At 42.4% G+C, this 25233-nt stretch overlaps 1 protein-coding gene across 2 annotated transcripts; it reads left to right on the top strand.

Moving 5' to 3' along the window:
• The first annotated feature begins 1251 nt into the window (after window positions 1–1251).
• Window positions 1252–24866, top strand: myofl (myoferlin like). Of its 2 annotated transcripts, none has more exons than XM_076974020.1 (54): window positions 1252–1575; window positions 1975–2030; window positions 2144–2235; window positions 4294–4402; window positions 4509–4605; window positions 5445–5623; window positions 5730–5858; window positions 7058–7120; window positions 7752–7802; window positions 7999–8029; window positions 8224–8339; window positions 8578–8704; window positions 8790–8893; window positions 9493–9561; window positions 9648–9691; window positions 9798–9880; window positions 10029–10067; window positions 10230–10351; window positions 10738–10851; window positions 11468–11645; window positions 11745–11869; window positions 11975–12084; window positions 12218–12410; window positions 13019–13174; window positions 13332–13463; window positions 13735–13898; window positions 14356–14470; window positions 15088–15190; window positions 15382–15518; window positions 16010–16174; window positions 16452–16539; window positions 17005–17082; window positions 17222–17403; window positions 17589–17747; window positions 17918–18019; window positions 18413–18574; window positions 18771–18936; window positions 19030–19103; window positions 19264–19275; window positions 19363–19461; window positions 19553–19681; window positions 20553–20708; window positions 20802–20893; window positions 21015–21185; window positions 21309–21457; window positions 21563–21702; window positions 21835–21923; window positions 22006–22101; window positions 22261–22402; window positions 23110–23209; window positions 23637–23818; window positions 24112–24221; window positions 24321–24468; window positions 24603–24866. In XM_076974020.1, the coding sequence occupies exons 1-54, from the start codon at window positions 1488–1490 to the stop codon at window positions 24639–24641; spliced, it is 6156 nt and encodes a 2051-aa protein (XP_076830135.1). In that variant the 5' UTR covers window positions 1252–1487; the 3' UTR covers window positions 24642–24866. The 2 variants fall into 2 exon arrangements, with proteins under 2 accessions (XP_076830135.1, XP_076830134.1); XM_076974019.1 differs by having other exon boundaries at window positions 10026–10067.
• The last annotated feature ends 367 nt before the right edge of the window (window positions 24867–25233 follow it).

Raw genomic sequence — 25233 nt, 5'->3', positions numbered from 1 at the left:
AAGAATTACCAACCAGAACAGATCTGATGTGTCTTCGTCTGCAATTACCATTCCCTGGTCCCTGGGCCTAGCCAGCTGTTCTCTTAGTTCTCCCCCAGCTCAGCCTCTCCAGTGAGAACACAGTCCTGGCTACCTGGATCGGGAACCCAGAGACCTCAAATAGAACAAGATGGCTGTCTGTGGGGGCACCTGCTTGCAAACACGTCTTAACCCATCTGACACAAAATAATGAGAAGTAGGGGTTATCGTTTATTGCCATCTACTGGATGAAAACCGACATTACATAAATATAGGACATAAAAAATGTAGACTCAAGCTTTTATATGCTTTTAAAGCAATATTTTTATGTATTGATAATGACTGAGGGGGTTATATAATGACTGGCATAAACCATATGATGTGAAAACTATAGCATATATCTTTTATAAAAATATAGATATGCAAAATGTTTTTTCTTATTGCCAAATTAGGAGGTAGCTTTAACAATTGCCGGTATTATCTTGCAAATACAGCTATTAATTTCTAATTTCTACATGCAAGTATTGCATTAAGTGGTCTATCAAATCTCTTGTGTGAAATATGTTTTACTTCTCTGACCAAAGTACTATTTTTGTCATGAACACTAGGTGGAGTTAGAGAATTTTGCAGAGTTCAGGTTTTGTTAGTGCGTCCACCCTATATATTTTTACTAAGGAGTCACTGAAAGGTATTCTAGCCTATGTTTTTGGAAAATAAATTGTTTTAGTCATAATTTTATTTAAATTATTTTTTCTATCGGTCATCCGTGCCTGCCAACATGTCGAACTTTAATAGAAGTGTAGAAGTAGAATTTAGAGATGTATAATTATACTGTTGTAAGAGTATCTGCAGAATGCTGTAGGTGTAAACACCTTACCTTGTGTGCGCGCAAAACGTGTATGTGGTCTTTTCCCGTGTGGTCTGAAGTGCAGGAAGTGGGTGATTGTCCTCTAGACATTCAGTGCGAACTGCCAATCGACTCTCACCGCAGCATAATATTTTGTACAGCAAATAAAACTAAAAGGTAAAGTCTGTGAACAAACTAAATTAAATTTAATTAAGTTGGATGGACAAAGCATATGTGGTATGTGGCCCAGATCAGTACTAGGCATGTGGGCCAAATAACAGTTTGTAACATGTGGGCCACTTCTGGCTCACACGCAGTTTGCCAGTGCCAGCCAGTGCCACCGCGTTACCTAAACACTGTGTACTAACGAGTGAACTCATGTCGATCGTTGACACAAGGGTGGATACCTGATTTAGTTAGATTTCCTGATCTTAACTTCAATCTTAACTTCTTCCCTCCTCACATCAAAAACACGCTCGCACGCGCACACATACACACACACACACACACACACACGTTTTTTTCTGCACACGCGCGCTTCCTCTTTTGTGAGGAAAACCTTAGTGTCCTAACCTTGATATTGTTATCATGATCTTCTGAGAAGGAACTCCAAACATTCAATATGCTGAAGGTAGTTGTGGAGTGCGCTAAAGGAATCCCCAAAAAGACCCTTGGAAGTCCAGATCCCATCGCAGCGGTCATTTTTAAAGGTGAGTGAGTTTGACTATTTTTCTGCAACTTTTTTTCTCGGAGTCTATTTAAACGAACATATATTCGTGTTGTATCTATTCCACTGAATGCTATCTAGGCTCGTATGTTAACCCATGAAGTTAGTCACTTATTACAATTTAAAATAATTGTATAATGGTTTTGGTTTGGGAAGCGCCACATATTTCCATATAAGGACTGGAATGGGGCATTCGCTAGGAAAACTACAATCTTCCTGTAGCTTCCTAGAATGAAGTTAAAGATGAATGAAACGCTTTACGTTTGTAGAAGTAAAATTTGTAACATTGTAATCCTTTTACATTCTTTGCACTATTAAGCAGAATTAAATAAAACTGATATGTGCATCTTTGTGCTGATATAGTCTGTGCTCACTCTTCTAGGTGAAAAAAAGAAAACAAAGGCCATTAACAATGAGTTAAATCCTGTGTGGAATGAGGTCAGTGTACTACAGTGATGCTATATACCGATATTCGGTCTTTTATAGGAGAAAAATCATTATTATTACATTGTTTATGTTATAAAAACCACTCTTCCTTTCCCCCAATTCAGATAATTGATTTTGAGTTGAAAGGTTCATCACTGGACGCTTCCTCATTCATTGAAGTGGTTGTTAAAGATTATGAGACCATTGGAAAGGACAAGTATGTATTTCATATTTCCCAGTCCTTTTCACAGGTGTAAGCTTAACAAACATTTCTCCTAGCATTTAGTTTTTCATGGACGTGCTCACAATACCCACTGTGTCTCACATGCATGATGTCAGTGCTGTAGTTGAAACCTCTGTTCGATAATTCTGAGACTTTCTATACATGTTTGTATACATATGAATTCTGAGACTTTGTGTCCCAAATGCTTGAATAAATAACTGTAGTATTTTATTAAATGTATTAGTTCCATAGTGACAGAAATGTTATTTAAGGTCATATAGATTAGAGAGGAACTACATGTTCTTTTATAACCATCACTTACTGCCACACCCAGCTACCATGCCTGAACTTGCCATGCTAGGTTGCATTACCTCCAGTGTAACACTGCAGCGTTCACACCAAAGGCTATGAAGAGACCATACTAGTCCCAGATATAGATTCATGCTCAGAGATAAGATTTCGTTAAGTTGATAAGCTATTACTGTTATATAACAAAATCAGCATTAGTGGTCTAGCACTGATTATGGAGAAAGTCTTCTTTCCTGCATCTGCCTTTCGTGCTCATAAAGCCAGTCTTAGCCATTTCCCTTCTAGCTCTCTTTGGGCAGTGGGGTGACTGCATACAGTTTTTTTTGTCAGTACATGTGAAGGCTGTAAAGGTTTGTTTCCAGTTCGTTTTTTTCTTCTAGAGGGGGGTAACTTTCCACATGGAAATGTGCTCCTTGTAAAATTATCCAAGGGTTTAGTATGCACTAGAGGGGCTTTGGAAGGAAAATGACTTTTTTTCTTAAGATGTGACTCATAGTTTCTACGACCACGTGGGATTAAATTCCATTTGTTTAACAAACAGTCTAAAAATATCACACAGATGGAATTTGTCACCATTGTCTACTTTTTCGAATCCCCTGCTGCTTCTGAACATCTGATTTGATGATTTGAACATGAATATTTGATGCCCAAATATTATATTCTTTAACCTACTATGTTTTATCTGAGTACAATCTACTACACACCTTATGAATAAATGCACATTTGACTTGGTGTGACGGAAATCACAGATTTAGTATTTCATTGTCTAGTACATTTAAATGTGTTCAGAACATGCCAACAGATTTTTTCCCACTTTAGTAGCACAATCCAGTGTTGAATTTGTGAGATCATGCGTAAACAGTGACTCGCACAAGCTGGTGAATTCTTCTATCACCATTTCCCCTTCTTCTCCTCAGACTGGTCACTGCATGACGTCAAAACAAAAGCTGTTTGTTAGCAACGAAACCCTACACAAATGACGTCTTGGTCCCTTTAGCGTGGATTCATTTTGCAGTTAAAAGTACAGCTGCGTCTGCAGTGGTAGTGTGGTCATTAGCTGGAACTTCACTCTCTGAGGCTGCTTGCTGAGCCTCGCTCTGGCCTAAACTCATGCCTGTGGCTTTGGGTAATTACTCTCAGCCTCAGTGTTGCCTTACGCCCCTCTGGCTTGCTCCACCAGGGTATAGACGTTTCTTCTCTGGACCTGGCAGCGAGGTCCTGGCATGCTCTTATCACCACATCCTTTTGCTTTGGCCATAAGCCTCGCTTAACGTGACATTTTATTTTAGGTTTAATGTCTGCTGTGCTGAATCATTTTACTTCAGTTGGAACTTCTGGCTAGCTCGACTTAGTTGAAATGTTGAAATTGAGGTATTGAGCAGTACTGTCTGTACCATCTGAGTCATCATGACTTGTCTGCCTTTGTGTAACTGGGGCTTGTTTCCTCCGATAAGAGCGTGAGACTACAGGTATGAGTATGGGACTGAGGCCCTTCACACTACCAGCTCCCAGTCTGGGCACTTATGTATACCAAAGATTTACATATTGTTAAAGACATTGAGGCTTGAAATATTGGCATGCAGTTTTGGTGAAATGGGCGACTAAGTGATTCTCTAATAAGCCTTTTCATGTAATTGATTCATACTAAAGAGCACTGTGGTTATATGATGATGTGTTTATTATTTATGAGTAAAGATAAGGTCTGTGGTGTTGGTCATACTGTAGTATTCTTGTGTTTTGCAGATTTATTGGCTCTGCCAAAATATCTCTTCGCGATCTGGCTAGTGGTCAGGCCAAGTCACTGCCTTCAAGGAATGTTCCTCTTGTCAATGAAAAGAAGCAAGATATAGGGGTAAGTCAAATTGTCATTTGCAAGTAACTAAAGCAGAAATGTTGATTTTATACTTTTGTTTTAAGTGTACCAATATACCTACAGTCAGTATTTTTCTGGGTTTCAGGCAACAATCAGTGTAGTAATTGGATATGAGCCTCCAGCTGGTGCCCCTCCAAACCCAAATGGACAAGTTGATGGAGATATGCAAGCAGGAGATGCAGGTGCTCACCTATGGTTGACCCATAATCCTTAGTACCTACTGCCTTATACCCACTGTTTGTCCAGCACACAAAATGACTTCCCTAATGCTCTAAGGCATTTCCCTTATGCTGGTTACACCTTATCCACTCACAATCTTTTTCCATTAGTTTGGCCTGATCTGAGTTCCTGGACCTGTACTACAGTGCTGGAGCAAATGCAGGAATGTTGTTTGCTTTTCTCCAGATCACTGTGCTTTTCATACAGTATGAAAATGCCTGATGCAAATCAGTGATTGGATAAGCAGAAAAGGCAAAATACAGAGGGAGAGCCAACACCACAACTAGAGTGTTCCTATAGCACAGGTTACCCATAAGCCCCGCTGTGCACGTTACGGTCTGCCCCTGACTCCTCCTTTGGGGTGTGTCCATCTGTGAGTGTGTGTTCACGTGTCTCTATGTATGTGTGTGTGTGTGTGTGTGTGTGTGTGTGTGTGTGTGTGTGTGTGTGTGTGTGTGTGTGTGCGTGTGTTTGTTGGCGTTATCCGCTACACTTGTCTTTTGTCTCGTTAGCGTTGTTTTGCACTCATGTCTTGTTCGCATGTATGTTTTTAAGTGTGCAACTTTGTCACGTTTGTCGTCCATCTATGTACAGACAAGTGTGTTGCGTGATATTTTTAAAAATATAACAAGGTATAAAATAAGAATGATGATGGTGAACTCTCACTTCTGCTTCTGGCCTTACCTTGCGTTCCTACTGCTGCACTATTGCACCGTTACACTGCAATTAACATTTAGAACTTTTAGATGTATGGCTGATCTTGTTAAAGTGAGTGAGCTGCTCTTCACTATTGCCTGTGTAGCTGTTTCTCCTGCTGCCAAAGAGGGTGCTGATGGTGATGAGGATACGACAGACTGGGGAGATCCCAAAGCCCCTGGAGATGCTCTCTCTCCTGGGCCGCCTGGGAAACCCGCCCAGCGGACCATCCAGCTGGGCCGCAGGAGGCAAAAGGCTCTGGCTAACAAACTCCAGGATTTCCAGGTAAATGCCTTGTGTTGGCGTTTCTGCAGGATGTATTAGTCACAGCAGGTAAATCTCGGTGAGATCTTGTTGAGTTCTTCAGCGCAGCCGCATGTTTCTTCGTTAGATTCGCATCCGGGTCATCGAGGGTCGGCAGTTGCCCGGCAACAACATCAAACCGGTTGTGAAAGTAAGCGTTTGTGGACAGAGACACAGGACAAGGATCAGGAGAGGAAACAATCCATTCTTTGACGAGGTACCCCACCATTAACAGCCTTGCACCATCTCGGCTGAAACTTTACTGTCCAGGACATCTTCGCCTAAGTGCCATTCTGCTCACTGTTCTGTGACTCTCTTCTGCCCCGTCCTGCCCTTACCCCCAAACTCAAGCTGCTGACTCTTCTCTTCTCTCTGCCCCTCTGCCCTCCGCAGCTCCTCCCGTGAGTCTCTGGCCTTCCCTTCTCTTCAGGGGTGCAATATTCACCTCATAAACGTTACAGTCTGACATTATGTTTTGTTTGTTTGAATTATGCTTTGAATTGAACACTAGCATATTTTGATTGACAACAACTCTTTAGCTTTTTTCGTATTGTAACAACGAGGTCACTATAAAGGCCAAAATTCCGATGTAACATATGTCACATAGTAAATTCGGTAACACTTTACAGTAAGGGTTTACTTACTAATGTGAAGTAATGCATTAGGTAACATGAACAACACATGAAGTAACACATTAACAATAATTAACTAACGTTAAGTAAACATGTAACAGTTGCGGCTCCTGTTTTGGCTCTTTGTTGCTCGCACCTTAAAAGAATATATTACATTGTACTGATTTACCTACAGTGTACAGTAATGGGTAACTTGGAAATATCCAGAATCTATCAGCATATGAACTGAGGTGTGTCCATACTGTTTTAGCTCTTTAGTCCCTTTTGCTCCAAACTAAAACACTAAAGCTCTAAAAAGGTGCGAGCAACAAAGAGCCAAAACAGGAGCCGCAACTGTTACATGTTTACTTAACGTTAGTTAACTAATGCATTACTTCACGTTAGTAAGTAAACACTTAATGTAAAGTGTTACCGTAACTTCTATCTCATAATTTTGTTAAAGAAATTGGTTTAGAACAGATTATATGTAATAAAAAACGTTATCACTTTGTTGTAATTGTTAAATGGGTTGGAACATACATTTACAAACAAAATCAAGCTTTTTAAAATTAGCAGATTTTGTGATGCATGTCACCATTTTGGAAATGATGTCACAAGTACTAAAATCCACAAACTGTCAGGTGACTGCACCCAGGTATGTGTCACTTAGGTGAAGTGAAGGATAACGCTTTATATAGAACTAACAGAACAGGGTTAATCCTATGGGTTAATCTTGTGCACCATGTGACGTTTGTGCTTTTTGCAATATGTTGCATTTCTCTGATGGCAGTGAACATTTCCACAGATGTTCTTCTTCAATGTCAACATGTTGCCTTCAGAACTTTTTGATGAGTACATATACATCCAGGTAAGCTGACTTTAGTTTCTTTATCTCACTCATTTCAGAGTTGTTTACTCATCTACAGGACCTAAAAGACAGAAGTTCACATGTCCAAAGTGTAGGTGAAATAAAAAAATGTATAGAAATAAGTTCAGTATTCTTTTTGTGCCTTTCAAACATTTTCACAATATTTCAAGATAACAGAAAAGCATTTACAGGAAGCTGAATTGAAACAAAACATTATCTATATGAGATCAAACATATAAAGTTACACTACAGATACACAAAAAACAAGCGACACAGAAAACATGAAACGGGAGGAATATATACATAAAGAAAATTGGAGAAGAATGAGGCAGGGGGGGCGGATGAGGGAGTCACTAATTAGAAACGGGTGGATAGACTTAAGCTAGGGAGTGACAGAAGGTGTCGGTGGAGAAGTGGGAGGAACAGTGGGCGGGGCAGTGTGTGGAATAGTGGGCGGAGCAGGGAGGAGGACTACAGAAAACACATGCACAGGGAAACTAAACAAAGAACTGCATGGCCCACAGAAATGGTGGGCTGAGCGACACACAGGAGAGGGGCATTTTTACACCAGCACTACATCATGGTTACGAGCAATAAGGTTTGTAATAGCCCCGTGTTTGTCTGCACCTAGGTTTATAACTCCTTTTCCCTGAGATCAGACAGTCTTTTGGGGGAGTTCAAGGTAACCTATGATCCATTTCCTCTTCCCCTAAGAGCTGTAAACCTCTTGGACATTTTTTTTTCACGTTGATGTGTAAATCAAAATGTATAAATCATAAATAGAAGCTGGAGGCTGCCGAAGAATTAAACAAGTTACTTTTGTGTGTATGAATATGCAATCTCACATTTTAGTGAAACGCCTTTACTTCTTTCAACAGTTAGATGTGGGCTATGTCTATGATGAGCCTGGTATGTGAAATATTGAACCTCTAAATTCTGTTTTTATGTGTGTGTATACAACCATGTGTATATGGTGCGTGTGTATCTTTAAACCTCAGTGAATTGTATTTTGCCATAAAATTTAAACCCTCACCCTTACATACCTTTGGACACGGTATAGCAGTATCAGTTCCATATCTGCTGTCATTCTGTAATATTCGAAGCCCATGCTATCATGAGGAAGTGGCTCCTAATGAGTGACCCAGATGACACCAGTTCCGGCGCTCGGGGTTACCTTAAAGTCAGCATGGTCATCGTCGGAACTGGAGATGACCCTCCGGTGAGCTTTCATTATGTCTTATTTCTATTTTTATCAGAAAAAAACATGATTAGCACCTGTAGACATTTCCTTGAGTGATACACTGTACATGTGCCAAGAAACATCCCATATATCACCAAATATGTACCTGTGGCCTGCGAATGAATGCGTGTCAGAGCTCTTTTTAGCTCCTTGTTTGCATGTTAAAGATAAACATATGCATGTTTTTTTTATGTTGGTGTGTATTATGGGTACGCAGGTAGAAAAGAGAGAACAGAGCGAGGACCAGGATGACATAGAGAGCAACCTGCTGCTTCCTGCTGGCGTGACGCTGCGCTCAGCCACGCTCGCCCTCAAGGTGTACCGCGCGGAGGACATGCCTCAGAGTGAGTGGCCGGCCGCACCATGCCGCTTACGCCAGGTGTGCAACGGGTGTGAAACTGCGTTTCCTGTGCTGTCACGTTTGTCTAGTGGATGATGCATTCGCCCAGACCGTCAAGACTATCTTTGGAGGAGAGGGTGACAAGAAAAATCTTGTGGATCCGTTTCTGGAAGTAACCTTTGCAGGCAAAAAGGTAAACGTGTGTAAAACCCAATGAAGATTAAAATTAATCATGTTTCTTTTGGCTTCTGCATTTGTGTTGGTGGAGCTGATGAGTCTAAGCAAACATAATGCTTTACCTTATGGTGTAATTGTCATAATTCTTCACAGTTTCGCTAAGACTACAAATGTCTGTCAAAAGGCACATATTATTTGCTTGTTCATGACAATTAATCTGAGCATCTGGAAATTCCAGAAATGAGTAAGACTGAAGTGGAGAACGAGTCTTCCATTTTCCTCCAGCTTGGTCCTGTTTTCTCCCCAGCAGAGTTTCTGTATTAAAATCTCCTCTCAGCCTGCAGCATCGCTTAGAGCATCAATGCACTCAGGGGAAGAAGAAAAGTGCTTAAGACTGGCCTACAGCCATGCACAAGCCCAACTGTCTCTCACAGGGGACAGTGTGAGCAGGCTGGACACCCTGGGGAACTCTGGCTGTAGACAGCATGGCATCCAGCTGTAGACTCTCTAGCAGGGCCGCCTTCTGGGGACAAACTTGTGTGTTCATTGTTCAAAAAGAGCATTGGTTACCAAATTTTGATGTCTTTTTTTGTTTTGTTATTATTTCTTGTTAAGATGTGCACCAAGATAATTGAAAAGAATGCAAATCCTGAATGGAACCAACTGATAAACGTGCAGGTTAAGGTAAGATGAATGACAATATCGCACAGACCGATAAAACGCTCTTATTGGATTTACATTGTAGCTGAGTGCTTATCTTTCTATTTTAGTTTCCATCGATGTGTGAGCGCATCAAACTTACAGTGTTTGATTGGTAAGCTTTTAGCTCATTTGCTCATTTATGTAGCACAGATCTACTATACTGTCTTCCTGCCTCTTATATTTAACGTCTCCGGCAACATTGTCTCCCCTTTTCTCAGGGATCGGTTTTCAAGCAATGATGCTGTAGGAACCACTTTCTTAAATCTGACTAAAATAGCATCTTCCGGGGGTGAAATTGAAGGTGATTTTCTCCTAAACTGTATGGATGATTTATTTATACAATCCCATGCAAATCCTTAGTAATTCATATAATGCAATGTAGTAAAATGCAAAAAATGCATTTAACCATCTGTTAAATAATAATCTCAAATACATTTTATCTTTAGCAGAGCCACTTGTTGACAATGGAGTTCCTTCATCATCTGACGGTATTCATGTTTCAGATTATCTGGAGAACATTCTGATTGTATTTCTGTAATGATTTCTTATAAACCATGCTGAAATCTAAAGCATTTCTGGAATGCTGATGTGATGTGATGTGACTTCTGTTAAAACTAGGGTCTTGTTTTATGTTTCTGTTTCTTCATCAGCTGGTGTGGGGACTGAGGTTGGCTTTCTTCCAGCTTTTGGTCCGTGTTACCTAAACCTTTATGGAAGCCCACGGGAGTTCTCTGATCTTCCTGATCAATATGATGAGCTAAATCTAGGAAAGGTGTGTGCCACGTGTTCATTGCAAGTACCTGATAAGTTCACACAGTAAGAAACACATTATCGCATGAATACATTTTAGTCTCTCTCAGTCTTATAATTGACAATCCACCACTGTTAGTATGTTAGACTATTATTGTTACAGTAACGTTGAGCGCGGAGCGCAGGACACCGAGGTGAGAGCTGCATGCGAGAAAAAACTCACTTATTAGCTTTAGGGCTAAACATTTCACAATACAAACAACCACCATAGACAAGACCCACACTTAAATACACTAACCACAACCAGCAACAAGACCAACATATAACAATGAGACTACATTTCACTAAAAACAACATATAACAATGACTGCAGTCAGGGCTGTGTTAAAGCATGTCTGTGTGTCATAGGGTGAGGGCGTGGCTTACAGAGGGAGGGTCCTAATTGAACTCTCCACCTGCTTGGATGGGAAAGCAGAGAAGAAGGTGGATGACATCTCTAACGATGACGTGTTAATTGTACAGGTATGAGCATGCAGAGTGGACAGATGGATTTTTGTATTGTGCTCTCACAACTTTGGCAACACTTCCTATGAATCATGTATTTAATAATGCATTATAAATGCAGTAATAGAGTTTATGGAATTAATAATGCTTAATAATGCCTGCCATAAGCCTGTAATAGAATGGCACATCTGGCCAAATCCATCTTGGCTAAAGGATCACCAGATCATCAACAGTCCTGCTGTACTTCAGTCCAGATGTTTGCCAGTCTTCTTGTAGGCCCCTTAATTGCATCATATGGCTATTGAGTGACATACAAATGAGTTGGTGGTCTTGAATGAATGTCATACTTGTAGACATGGTGATTTAAATGGACCTCCATCAGCAAATGAGGACCTCTATTTTGACTATATATATTATATGCTATATTATAGCAGCTACATCTACTAATGCATTATTTACAAGCTTATAGCAGACATTATTTTGCCTTAATAAATGGATTTACCAAAGGAAGTAAGAGCATGAAGATGTGAGGAGAGAGAGTAGAGAGAGGAGAGAGATATGAGAGTTTCATAAAATAATAACTTCATTACAAAGAGGAAATGCAGTGTCGTTTTGAATATCCCCATGTGAGCAGAAGTACCAGCGGAAGAGGAAGTTCTCCTTGTGTGCAGTTTTCCATAGTGCGTGCATGCTCCAGGAGCCAGGAGAACCTATCCAGTTTGAGGTCAGCATTGGTAATTATGGGAACAAGTTGGACTCAACCTGCAAACCTCTGGCCTCCACCACACAGTACAGCTGTGCAGTGTTTGACGGTGAGCTTTGATTTGGGTGACTGGGGCAGAACTAGTATGATATATCAATAGGTAACCTTGGTGCAGGTTTAAATGCCTATTGTGTGTGCACTCTCACAGGAAACCATTACTATTACTTGCCCTGGGCTGACACAAAGCCGGTCGTAATCCTAACTTCCTTCTGGGAGGACATAAGTCACCGTTTGGATTCAGTGAACATCATTCTTTTCATTGCTGACAGATTGGTAGGATTTTAATCTCTTAAAGCCATAAATCTAGTGATGCACAACATCTCTGTGTAGGGCCTTACAGTTGTCTAAGACAGATTTTTTTGTGCGTGCCTTCGATAGCAAGCTAACATTACCTCACTGAAGATGGCCATGCAGGCTCAAGTCCCTGAGACGCGCCTAGCTGAGATCTGGTTGAAACTCATCAACCAGCTCCTGGAAGACCTCACCAGGTGAACATGGTCCGCTACAACGTGTGTGCACCATGTAGACTCCATGAGACCAACCACTGCATGAAACGAATCACCCTGACACGTTCTCCACGGCCCTCTTACACGTGCTGTGAACTCTGACACTGTTTGTTAGCTACCAGCTGCCAGATTTGGATGCCAAGGCTAACCCGACCACGCTGGACATTCAGATCAAAAAGCTCAGAGACAGTACCATGGTCAGCATCAGGGAGGCGGCCCATCGTTTGAGAGAGGAGGCGACGGACGTCAAAGCCACCCTCTCGGACATCGAGGAGTGGTTCGAACGGCTCCAGCAGATTGCCGATGAGGTAGCCTGCAACACCCTGCCTTCACGCTCCAGTTATTATAGGGTGACCAGACGTCCGTATTTCCCGGGACATGTCTGTATTTCACGTCCTGTCTCAGGACATGTCCGTATTTCACATCCTGTCCCAGGACATGTCTGTATTTCACGTCCTGTCCAAGGACATGTCCGTATTTCACGTCCTGTCCTGGGCGTCCCGGGTTATTTTTTTTAAGTGAGGCAATGTCCTGGTTTTTAAATGACCTTCATTGGATCATTTGTTATTGGAGTTTTTGTTGTTGACTTTTACTGAAAAGAATTTTTAATAAACCAACTTTAAATATCATGTTATTGTAGGATTATGTGGGCCTATGTTAAGTGAGCGCCACAGTATATCTCCCCCCCCCCCCCCCCCCCATATGAAAATATGGTCACCCTAAGTTATTATTTCTGATAACTTTTAACATCTCTTTAATTTCAAGTTGTCAAATGCCATACGGCCTGATTTTAATCACAATCGTTTTTGAATGACTTCTCTGAAGTCTTCTGAAGTTTCACTGATCTTCGGGTCAGGGTTTTGTACCACTAGAGCTGTAATTATGAGTAGAGACAGCTGTTGCCTTCCTGATGCAGCCCCAGAACAGCCTTCCTGACATCATCATCTGGATGCTGAGAGGAGAGAAGCGAATGGCCTACACCCGCATCCCGGCCAATCAGGTGCTCTTCTCCACCCACAGTGACCAGGCTACTGGAAAATACTGCGGAAGAACACAAACCATCTTCATGCAGGTAATGCACAGAACTTTAGAAGAACTCATTTGACTCCGTGTGCCACTGCTGCTGTGCTGTGCTGTGAACTGCCATTCGTCTCCGCCGTGCCGACATTCACGACCCGAGTGGTTTCGCAAGTCTAAGCCTCTAAATTGCTTCGTCATGTCCCTCTCAGTACCCAATGGACAAGAACAAAGGGCTGAAGATTCCTGTGCAGCTGCGTCTCAACATGTGGCTGGGCCTGTCAGCTCATGAAAAGAAGTTCAACAGCTTCTCAGAGGGAACGTTCAGTGTCTTTGCCGAAATGGTAATGTTCACATGCCATTTTATTTCTAAGGTAACAGCATGGCGCTGGGAGAAACGGGAGGAGCATTACGAGTAAAAGTGTGCTCTCTTTGACCCCACCCTGGCTCCACCCCAACCCCACCCTTCCCCCCACCCACACCCCAACCCCACACGGCCCCCCCCCCCAACCCCACCCTGGCTCCACCCCAACCCTACCCTTCCCCCCACCCTCGCTCCAATCCCACCCACACCCCAACCCCACCCTGGCTCCACCCCAACCCCACCCTACCCAGTATGAGAACCAGGCTCAGGTCTTTGGGAAGTGGGGCACCACGGGGCTGGTGGGCCGCCACAAGTTCTCCGACGTGACGGGGAAGGTGAAACTGAAGCAGGAGTGTTTCCTGCCCCCGCGCGGCTGGCAGTGGGAAGGCGACTGGTTCGTCGACCCCGCACGCTGGTGAGTAGCGTTCGCCACTGGCCAGCACCACAAACACTTGGTGATGGTGTATTACGGATTTTTAAAAATATATTTGAACCATTATTCAGAAGCAAGTAGAAACATCCTGTAAATGAGAGAGTGTGGGTTTAGAGCACCATGGAATGTTGTTTGCCCTGTCTGGCATACAAACACAGGAAATGGAGGACGTGGTCTTAAATCTGCAGCTGCTCTGGTGCTGGTAGAGACATTCAGCCAGCGAGCCTCTCACAATCTGTGTTTATGCAGTCACCTCATTTCATAAACACCCTGTAGTGTGAGGACTCTGCTCTGACTCTCTGCCATCTGCATGCTGCCAAGTGTGTCTGAGGGTGATATATTGTGTGTGTGTGTGTGTGTGTGTGTGTGTGTGTGTGTGTGTGTGTGTGTGTGTGTGTGTGTGTGTGTGTGTGTGTGTGTGTGTGTGTGTTCGGATCAGTCTGCTGACGGAGGCCGATGCAGGGCACACAGAGTTCACAGATGAGGTGTACCAGAACGAGAGCCGTTTCCCCGGAGGGGAGTGGAAGCCGGCGACTGAGCCCTACACAGATGTGGTGAGGAGGAGAGGCCAGAACCGCACAGCCTCCTCACACCACAGCCTCCTGCACACCACACAGCCTCCTGCACACCACACAGCACCACACAGCCTCCTCACACCACACAGCCTCCTGCACACCACACAGCCTCCTGCACACCACACAGCACCACACAGCCTCCTCACACCACACAGCCTCCTGCACACCACACAGCACCACACAGCACCACACAGCCTCCTCCTGCAGGTTCACACCGAACTCACAGTCATTACAGCACAACACAACAATGGCACACATTTCTATTACACCCGAGTGGTTTTTCTAAGTCATATGCTAAATCATTTGGTAATCATGTTCTCACCCTTAATATCTTGCAAATAGTAAATAATGAAAAATCTGGAAATGTTGAGTTTAAATAAGCCAAAATATTATTACCCACCACAAGACTCCAGTCTAAACCCTCTGAAGTTTACCCACACGATGCCTGTCAATGGCACTTTGAAAGGACCAGGTGCTGTAATCTGATCCTGTCCTCTAGACAATGAGAATGCAGGCAGCTGGAGTCTACCTGTTTGTTCAGGCTGCTGAATATGACGTATGTAAATGTACAGAGTTGTGGGTTTTGTGCTGTGCAGAATGGAGAGAAGAACCAGAGTCCAGAAGAGATCGAGTGTCCTTCAGGTTGGAAGTGGCTTCAGGAATGGAGCTTTGACAGCAACAGGGCTGTTGACGAGAAAGGTCTGAGAATACTATAGCAAAATCTAACAGTCATTCTTGGTACCAATTTGGTTCAAGAATCCAGTTGTGCCAGTTTGCAACAGATACGCTTCATAATTAATCTGCATGATGTTACGGTTAAGGACTCATAATATTTATTACGAGTGACGGTGAGTGACATGAGGTTTGTGGTATATTTTTCTGCACCCCAGGTTGGGAATATGGCATCACAATTCCTCCAGATGATAAGCCCAACTCCTGGGTAGCTGCAGAGAAGATGTACCATGTCCATCGGAGGAAGAGATTGGTCCGACCGCGTAAGAAGATAGCCAACACCCCTACGGTGGAGGTGTGACCCTGTCATTCACACATTGTTCAGCACAGGTTTAATATTGTAATTCATGGTCATGGTTGAGACATGTTTTCTCCGTGAGGTTCATGTTTGTGTTCTCCAAAATAGAAACGTTAATCATCAGCAGTGCGAACGAAGGATTCAAACCATTGAACAGAGAACCACAACCTGCCATTAAAATCTGCAGACTATAATCAGAACAGCTGCGATCCTGCCATATTAGAATGGTAACAGTAGCATGTAAGCAGTGCCAGCTTAGCCATAAGAACAGGACTGTTTCACATTTGCTAAACAGCCTCCATGCTCCTTATTTAGTTTGATGATCTTATTTCTCCTGCAACTCAAAGCTCATATGTGTTCATATCATATGATGCTGTGATTACACATTGGCACATTAACCACATGATTACTCACGGCCATATTAAAATACCCTCGTGTAGCTTCTAATGACTCTCCTCTTCTCTATGGTCATTTTTATGTCCTAACAGAAGAAAGAGTCAGGTGATGGCTGGGAATATTCCTCTCTGATTGGATGGAAGTTCCACAGGAAGGAGCGTTCCTCCGATACTTTCCGTCGCAGACGCTGGAGGAGGAAGATGGCCCCATCTGACAGCGTGGGCGCGTCAGCCATCTTCAGATTGGAGGGGGCGCTGGTAAGAGCCAGCTCACTTCAGCTCATGCGAGACCAGCTGAAGTGTTTAGTGATACTACATAAACAGTACCTTTGGATCCCTGAGACATCACAGGATTAGACAGGATCCATGACTATCCTGTCAGGTTGGTCTTGTTAGGCAGGAAAAAGTCAATATTTGCCTCAACAGGATTTCAGATGACCCCTGTGAGGCCTGACAAATTGAGGCTATTTGGGTTATAGTTCACAATGGCTGTCTATCACCTACTGGCCAACCGTCTCGTGTATGTGGTTTCTAGGGGGTCGACATTGATGAAAAAACCAGCAAAAAAGAAGCAGCCAAGCTCTTCGGCGCCAACACTCCAACTGTTTCCTGCAGCTTCAGCAGTAAGTAGTGCTGATTCATGGCACCTAATTAAAGCCCGTGTAAAAGATCCTCGCTGTTGATGTGCTTCTCCTCCCAGGCGCCACTCCCTTTCCTCAGAGGAAGTCTGGACCCTGTAAACAGGCTAGATTAGACCGCACTCAAAAGAACGAGTTTGGCCTCCGAATGGCAATCATCAAATAATTGCATTACATGACATGCCTGTAGGAAAACTCACCGAGCATTTGGCTTATATTCTTTCACAGTGAAACTCTTGTTCCTGCAAAGACTTATGAGACCATCTTTGTATAGCTAATATAAATCCATTGTTCAAGGAAAGGAACGATCCCGTCACTAGAATTTTCTTAAGAACAAAACGTTTCGTTAAACATTGCTACATAACGTTGTTAATTGCTACATATTCACACTGTTGTAAATAAACACTGTAAGTAAACATGTTTTACAAGTATGTTCTGGTATGCTCCCAGGGTCGTTCATGTACCATCTCAGAGTGTATGTGTATCAAGCCCGGAACCTTCTTCCAATGGACAAAGACAGCTTTTCTGGTGAGAACGTTTTCACAGAAAGAATTCACCATGAATCCTCCACATGAAGTGGAAGATCTACATCTGCTTTTCACCTGATATTAGTTGTGGCCTCCTACCATTGTAGTTAGTTGATATTTTGCATCTGGTCTCCCTACAGATCCATACTGTCATGTGTCTTTCCTCCATGTGAGCCAGACCACAGAGATCATTAAAGCCAACCTGAACCCCACATGGGACCAGACGCTCATATTTAATGATATTGAAATCTACGGTGACCCACAGACTATTGCCCATAATCCACCCAATGTAGTCCTGGAGCTTTTTGACAGTGACCAAGTGGTATGAACCCCCTTAATCAAAGGCTTTATTACAGCACTGACTCCAGCAGCTATTGACGGTCTACTGAGTGCAAGCTCTGTCTGGAGCATTAGTGAATCATCAGAAACTGAATGCTAAAATCAATTCATGCACTCTGAGAGTGGAGAGAAGCTTCTATGCTGAGTTAACGCCGCGCTTTGTTGCAGGGGAAGGACGAGGCCATGGGCAGGTGCACCTGCCCCCCGGTGGTGAAGCTAAACCCCAGCACACCTGTGAGCCCAAAACTGCTGTGGTTTCCCATTACCATGAAGGGCCGACATGCTGGAGAAATGCTCGTGGCTGCTGAGCTATTGCTGAATGATAAAGTATGTTATTGTCATTGAAGCTGCCCTCTGTCTGCAGGAACATTGCTGTGCTGGCAGTGTTCTCCACTTCTGTTATGATGGGGGTGTATTGCACTTTTTGCTATTAGTAATTTCATTTGTGACGGGGCTAACCTCAAGTGAACCGCCGTGTCCGTCTCCGCTGTGTCCAGACAAATGAGGCGGAACTACCGCTGGCCCCGCCCAGAAGAGGCGAGAACCTGTACATGGTGCCCCAGGGCATCAGGCCTGTGGTGCAGCTAACTGCCATTGAGGTGAGGTAGTCAAGTGTATCTTCCACACAAAGCCCTTAGCATTAGGCAGACCTAGCAAGGAAGAGAAAGGCAGTCACTCACTATAAGCTTCTCCCTCTTTCTCTTTTTGTGTTTGTTTGTGTGTGTGTGTGTGTGTGTGTGTGTGTGTGCGTGCGTGCGTGTGTGTGTGCGTGTGTGTGTGTGTGTGTGTGTGTGTGCGTGTGTGAGGGTGTGTGTGTGTTCATGTGTGTGTGTGTGTGTGTGTGTGTGTGTGTGTGTGTGTGTGTGCGTGTGTGTGTGTGTGTGTGTGTGCGTGTGCGTGTGAGGGTGTGTGTGTGTTCATGTGTGTGTGTGTGTGTGTGTGTGTGTGTGTGTGTGTGTGTGTGTGTGCCTGCATGCGTGAACACATTACAGATCCTAGCCTGGGGTTTGCGGAACATGAAGACGTACCAGCTGGCTGCTGTGTCTTCCCCCTGTCTCATTGTGGAATGTGGGGGGCACACAGTTCAGACTGCCATTATTAAAAACTTAAAGAAATGCCCCAACTTCCCTGGATCAGTGATGTTCCTGAAAGTGGTACAGTCCATTTACTTGTGAAAGTTGACCCTTAACACCAATAACACTAATGTTGATTTCAGCTGGCTACACGTAAATAACTGTCATGTGACCTATTTCATGTTTGAAACGCTGTCAAAGTATGTTCCTATGGGTTTCATGCACTACCGATATAATAAATGCCTTATTTGTTAAATAAGCTAATTTCTCTCTGTAGCTTCTGCCCAAAGAAGAGATGTACACTCCACCTATTGTACTAAAGGTGATAGACCACAGACCCTTTGGTCGGAAGCCCATTGTTGGACAGTGCACCATAGACTCTTTGGAAGAGTTCAGGTGTGATCCCAATGTGGGCACCATTGAGGTAGCCAGAACTGCCAAAGGTAAGAGATCCTCTTTGCTTTTATGCAGACTATGTTTTTGTTATGCTAATTAACAAATCCAATTATGATCTGTCTGTATGTGTAATGTTTCAGTGGCCATGATGGCATCATTCCCTGGAGACGTGATAATTAACATCGAAGACAGAAGACCGATTCGAGACAGTCAGGTAGCCATGACCCTTCTGTGATCTGCTCCTGGGGGCTTTTTAAGTACAGTTTTCAGTTGCTGCTGCATGAACAAAGATCTGTTGTGTCTGTCAAACATCGAATGCAGAACTAAATAAATGTAAAGTGTTCCCTCACATTCTCTTTCCTTTGCTTCTACAGCCTGCTGAAAAGGTATGTTGTTCAATCACAGTGACTTTCCATTTTCACTGTTCCAATCACCACAGACACGAAACATATTTATGATTGTTCTGTATTTAGGTGGATGAAGCTGTGGACTGGTGGAGTAAATTCTATGCGTCGACTGGGGAGCACGAGAAGTGTGGCCCGTACCTCCAGAAGGGCTACGCCACCTTAACAGTGAGCCCTCCGCCACCATCTTGGGAGAACCGCTGTGCCAAACCGGATCCATGATTAAACATGATCTGAACAAGTGTGCTTGTCTCTTCAGGTCTATGGACATGCCCTTGAAGAGGAGCCTGACTTCCAGGGACTGACAGACTTCTGTCACACTTTTAAACTATACAGAGGAAAGAGTGATGATGATGAGGAAGACCCCTCTGTGGTGGGGGAGTTTAAGGCAAGAATTGTTTGGATGTACCGTATACATGTTTGTGTTTTTGACATGACAGTTGGAGGTGAATGTAGAACAGCTGTAGAACAAAACATATCAGTGAATCAAGGAGAGTTTTAGTTAAAGACGATTGTAGTGCAAACTGGTATTTAACGAAAATTGGCATTCGCTTGCCCCCTAGTGGTGATCATTGTGAGTTTGAGCTTTTTATTTCAGCAACGTAAAGTAGGGGTGTCAAACTCAATTAAAGGGACAGGTAAATATAAACATAATGCCCCCCTCTAAAAACCACAACAAGAACAACAATTTTTTTGGAAAAAGACATGTTTACAATGTCAAAGTCTTAGATTTTTAATGAACAATTTTCAGTAGGATGTAATCTGGCCATGGGTTTATTGCTTTATTTTGCCCCCTAGTGGAATAACAGAGATTAGCTCTGTTTTGGGCACTAGTGAAGGATCTTTCAATTCAGATTGATAGTCACCAAGATCTAGATATTAGATACATTTGATTTAGATATGTTCTAGATACATTTGATCTAGATTAGAACCAGGCCCATAGAATATATGTTTGACACTGCTGATCTCAGGTCAGCTCCTTGGTTTCATGTTTGCCTGTGTTGTAAAGTATGGTTGTATTTAAACCAGTGCTGCAGTATCACAGATTAGATCAGGTATTCAAATTACAGTCCTCAAGGTCCAGGTGCTGCATGATTTCCACTTTACCTTTAACAGGTGTAATGACAAAAGAGCCAACCAGTTACATTAATCATTTAATCAACTTCAAGCTCCAGATTTGAACCCCACTGGCATAGGATAAACATGGTGGAAATTCCAGTAGTCGTGCTGTAATGCACACATCACAAATATCTTTGCAGGGTTCGTTTCGAGTTTACCCCTTATCTGATGACCCCAACATCCCAGCCCCTCCTCGGCAGTTCCGTGAGCTACCTGAGAGTGGACCTCAGGAATGTGTGGTGAGAATCTACGTGGTGCGCTGCATTGACCTGCAGCCCAAAGACAACAATGGAATGGTGAGGGATCAAAGAAGAAGACAGTTTGCAGTTTGCAAAAGTCCATTTTCGTTGTTGGTCTTTCAGTTCATATATATATTTTTTTGTCTCAAGTGTGATCCATACATAAAGATTTCTCTGGGGAAGAAAACCATTGACGACAGAGATAACTACAAGCCAAACACCTTAAACCCTGAGTTTGGGAGGTCAGAAAGCTTTTGTATTATATTTGGAATAAGACTGAGTGATGTGTGGAATTTGTGATATACAGACAGGATATACATACATGATATACATCAACTACAACACCGTGATATGTGTTTGCAGAATGTTTGAACTCTCCTGCTTCCTGCCACAAGACAAGGACCTGAAGATCAGCATCTATGACTATGACTTGCTAAGCCGCGATGAGAAGGTTGGAGACACGGTTATAGACCTTGAGAATCGCCTCCTCTCTCGATTTGGTGCACACTGCGGCCTTCCGCACGCATACTGCGTGTGAGTGCTTCCCGGACGGACTCCTCTCTCCGTTTTCATTGCTACATTATGTGGACATGCGATTTATGTACCCTACTACAGAAATATGCAATATGAACATTTGCTGTGATATTTCATGAGCAGCTCAGGAGTAAACCAGTGGAGGGACCAACTTAAACCATCGCAGATCCTGCACAACCATGCCAGGCTGAGAGGACTCCCCCCTCCCCAGGTTCCAGAAGATGGCAGTTCATTGTCTTTCGGAGGACGGGAATACAACCTGCAAGACTTGGGTATTGATTGTCCTAATACCACTTTGTGAAAGCACCAGTACAAGTGAGTGCACGTCTCAGTGCGGTGCTGACGGTGGCTGTTGTTGTGTGACACTGCATTGCTAGAGGCCAGTAAAGTTCTGCACCAGCACCTAGGCCCACCCAAGGAGCGCATCTGCCTGCATGTTCTGCGTAAGCAGGGCCTGGTGCCCGAGCATGTGGAAACCAGGACTCTGCATAGCTCCTATCAGCCCACCCTGTCTCAGGTGAGTCCACGGAAAAGAGTGGCGCACACTACCTGCATGCCTGAGCTCTCCTGCCTGGGCATGTGCGAAACACAAGGTTCATTCATCTAAACGGGGAGCATTCTCGACTTGAGTTTGTGTTTCTGCTTCTAGGGAAGGATTCAGATGTGGGTGGACATATTTCCCAAAAGCCTTGGCCTTCCTGGGTCTCCGGTTGACATCACTCCTCGTAAAGCCAAAAAGTAAGTGTCCTCGTGTTCTCTTGTGTCTTATTTTGGGCAGTGGTGCTGTATGCAAGTCTTTACGTTCCTCTCCACATTAAAGGTACTTCCTGCGAGCTGTCATTTGGAATACTACTGATGTCATTCTGGATGATACCAGCATCACTGGGGAAAATATGAGTGACATCTATGTGAAGGGGTAAAAACTAACATGTACAGTATACACAATACTCTACAGTATATACTACATATACTGTAGTCTTTAATACAAACAAGTTCATCTAGTACATGTTTCATAAATGTACTAAACCAGATTAAGCAGTGAGTTGCTATTCTAATGAAGGTTTGTAATCTTCAGGTGGATGCCAGGTATGGAGGAGGAGAGACAGAAGACAGATGTCCATTACAGGTCCCTTGACGGCGATGGGAATTTCAACTGGAGATTTGTCTTTGGCTTTGACTACCTGCCAGCTGAACAGTTGTGCCTTGTTTCCAGAAAAGTGTGTACAGTTTCTTTCAGTTTGTTTGTCTACTTAACAAAGTATTCTGTGGAGCCTGCCAGGAGTCGATTTTAACAATCGCTGTCTACGGATTTATAAACTGTACTCTCAATTTAGCTATCTGTGCCCATAGATGGGGAAACTATGCAAAATTCTTAATAGATGGCAGACCACTGGATAACACTACCATGTCAACATGTTGGAAAAAGTGTTTAGTATAAAATACACTTGTTTTATATAACAAGTATAAAACACAAAGTTTATATAAGTTATAGTGCATATAGTACAAATAAATTATAGTTACATATAGGCCTTTATCAACTGTGTTAGCACTTCATATTCACTGGTCATTTTTAGTACGTTATATCTAAGAACCCTGCCACTCGATGATTACCACATTCTGTCAATAAGGAAGCAAGGTACTTAAAAAGGAAAGATCAGCTTATCACAGACAACACTCAGGACTAATCACATATTTGTTTGTTGAGGTATTCTGTCATATAGGGGAAAGACTTTGATGCATTCTATCATATAGCAGGAGAGCAGGTGGTTGGTTGTCACACTTTTTAGCATGAATAAACAAAACATCTAAATCTAGATACTACTAAATCCAAAGGTGTAATGCACAACAGACTCCTGGGGGGCACCGTAATATTGTTGTTTATTTGGAGTTATAATCTAATCCTTCTAATATCTTTTGTTGCCAGGAGCACTTTTGGAGTCTGGACAAAACTGAGTTCAGGATTCCTCCTAAACTGACCATCCAGATATGGGACAATGACAAGTTCTCTTTGGATGACTATTTAGGTAAATCAGTTCATTTTCTTTTTCTTATGTATTCATTAGACATTGTAGCTTGCTCTAAAGCCTAAATATAATATATTGTCTATTTATATTAATTAGCCTCAAAGATACATTTATTTGATTTAAAATAAGCACTAACAAGTTCACATTGAAAAATAAGTGGTTAGAGATTTTAAAGTGATTAAGAATTTAATTTCCATGTCCTGTAACAGAAGGAGTAAAAATTGATTTATTCTGATAAAAAAAAAAAACAAGTCAATCAGCTTACAGATTTATGATGTCATAAAACTGGGGGTTGTCTTCTTTCTAAGTGTATCTGAATAATTATCAACAGACATGGCTTCATTCCAAGCCACCAATGTAGCAGCTTCTTTGGAAAGAAATAAGAAAACGTAAAGAAAAATACATGACTTTGGACTTTCTCAAACAGGCACATTGGAGTTGGATTTGATTCACCTCATCTCTCCGACAAAGACCCCTGAGAAGTGCAGTCTTAACATGGTAACAGAGGGAACCGGCAAACACTACACTGCCAAATCTCTCTTTGCCCAGAAGTCTGTCAAAGGCTGGTGGCCCTGTACCATGGAGGAGGATGGCAAGAAAGTTGTGACTGTGAGTAAAATAGTCCACATACGTATATTCTGTGTAGTTTCTTTAGAATATTGTGGATTGCTTTAGCATAGTTAATGCTCTGTGTTGTTACGCTTTGTCCATAAGCAAAGGGTAAATAAATAATTTATAAAGATTCCTTTTTACATGTAGCTTATTTATAGAGTAGTCCAAGGCTTTTAATAGAACATACCCTGTTGGTCATTCAGTGGTGCCCAAGAGACAATATTATACAGCTGGTTTATTGTAGATCCACCCAACAGATGGAACTGTATTGACAGTATTGTGTATGTTAGGGGAAAGTGGAGATGACTTTGGAGATTGTGGATGAGAAGGAGGTTGACGAAAGGCCTGCTGGGAAAGGCAGAGAGGAACCCAACATGAACCCTAGACTAGAGCCACCAAAGTAAGATTTCATTTCCTACAACACAAGAGATTATTAGATTGCACTCTTAATTGCTTGATGTAAAATTAATCTTTAATGTTATCTGACTTCTTCCAACAGCCGCCCAGATACATCATTCTTTTGGTTCACAAATCCTTGTAAAACTATGAAATTTATTGTGTGGCGTCGATTTAAATGGATCTTCATTGGAGTCATCATTCTCATACTTGTGGGCCTCTTTTTAGGAATCCTGCTGTACTCTTTACCAGTAAGTATGTTTGACTGTCCTATATATGTTTACAACTATTGCGAGTATTTAATAGTTATATAATTTGAATAGAACTGTCTACAAATACATTATTAGAATTTTACAGGACTAAGTGCTGCTTTTTGTTCTTTCAGAATTACATCTCAATGAAAATTGTGAAGCCTTTCTCATAGAGGACTGCAGCACTTTCATCAGGGTCTTGTTTTTACTACACTAAAAAATGTTGGGTTAACTTCAATTGCATAACCGCATCAATTTAATTCAGTTGACATTTAAAGCCAATTCAATAATGTCGTATGATACCACATTTTTGCACTTCAAAGAACTATACCTACCAGTTTCACTTTAAATTGTTGTCAAACCCCACAAAAGATAATAAAATAAGTAAATACAAGCTACAGTACTGTGCCTATGTATTATTACATTTTGTACTGAATAAATTACAAAATAGATAAAGTGAAATCAGTTGTTCCATGTAAAGTATTATTTGGGGTCTTGTGTGGAGGGCATTGGGGGCATTGTGGGTAGAACTTTGTGGGCATTGTAAAATATGACAAGTATAATCACAGACTAAAATACACAGTTGAAACAGGTTTACTAGTAGACCTTATAGCAATTGATTACACTGATGACAGTGCCTTTGAGCTTACAATCCTTTATGAAGACAGAAAGATGATAAAAAAAAACTAAAAGCTAAAAGCTATTTGACAGTACATAGGATCATTACAGTCGTAAAATATATATATTTAAAAGCAAACTCTCAAA

Source organism: Brachyhypopomus gauderio, chromosome 15, assembly GCF_052324685.1.
Source record: "Brachyhypopomus gauderio isolate BG-103 chromosome 15, BGAUD_0.2, whole genome shotgun sequence".
Lineage (NCBI taxonomy): Eukaryota > Metazoa > Chordata > Actinopteri > Gymnotiformes > Hypopomidae > Brachyhypopomus > Brachyhypopomus gauderio.
Note: the sequence above shows the minus strand (reverse complement) of the source record. Positions and strands in the feature narration are given on the sequence as shown.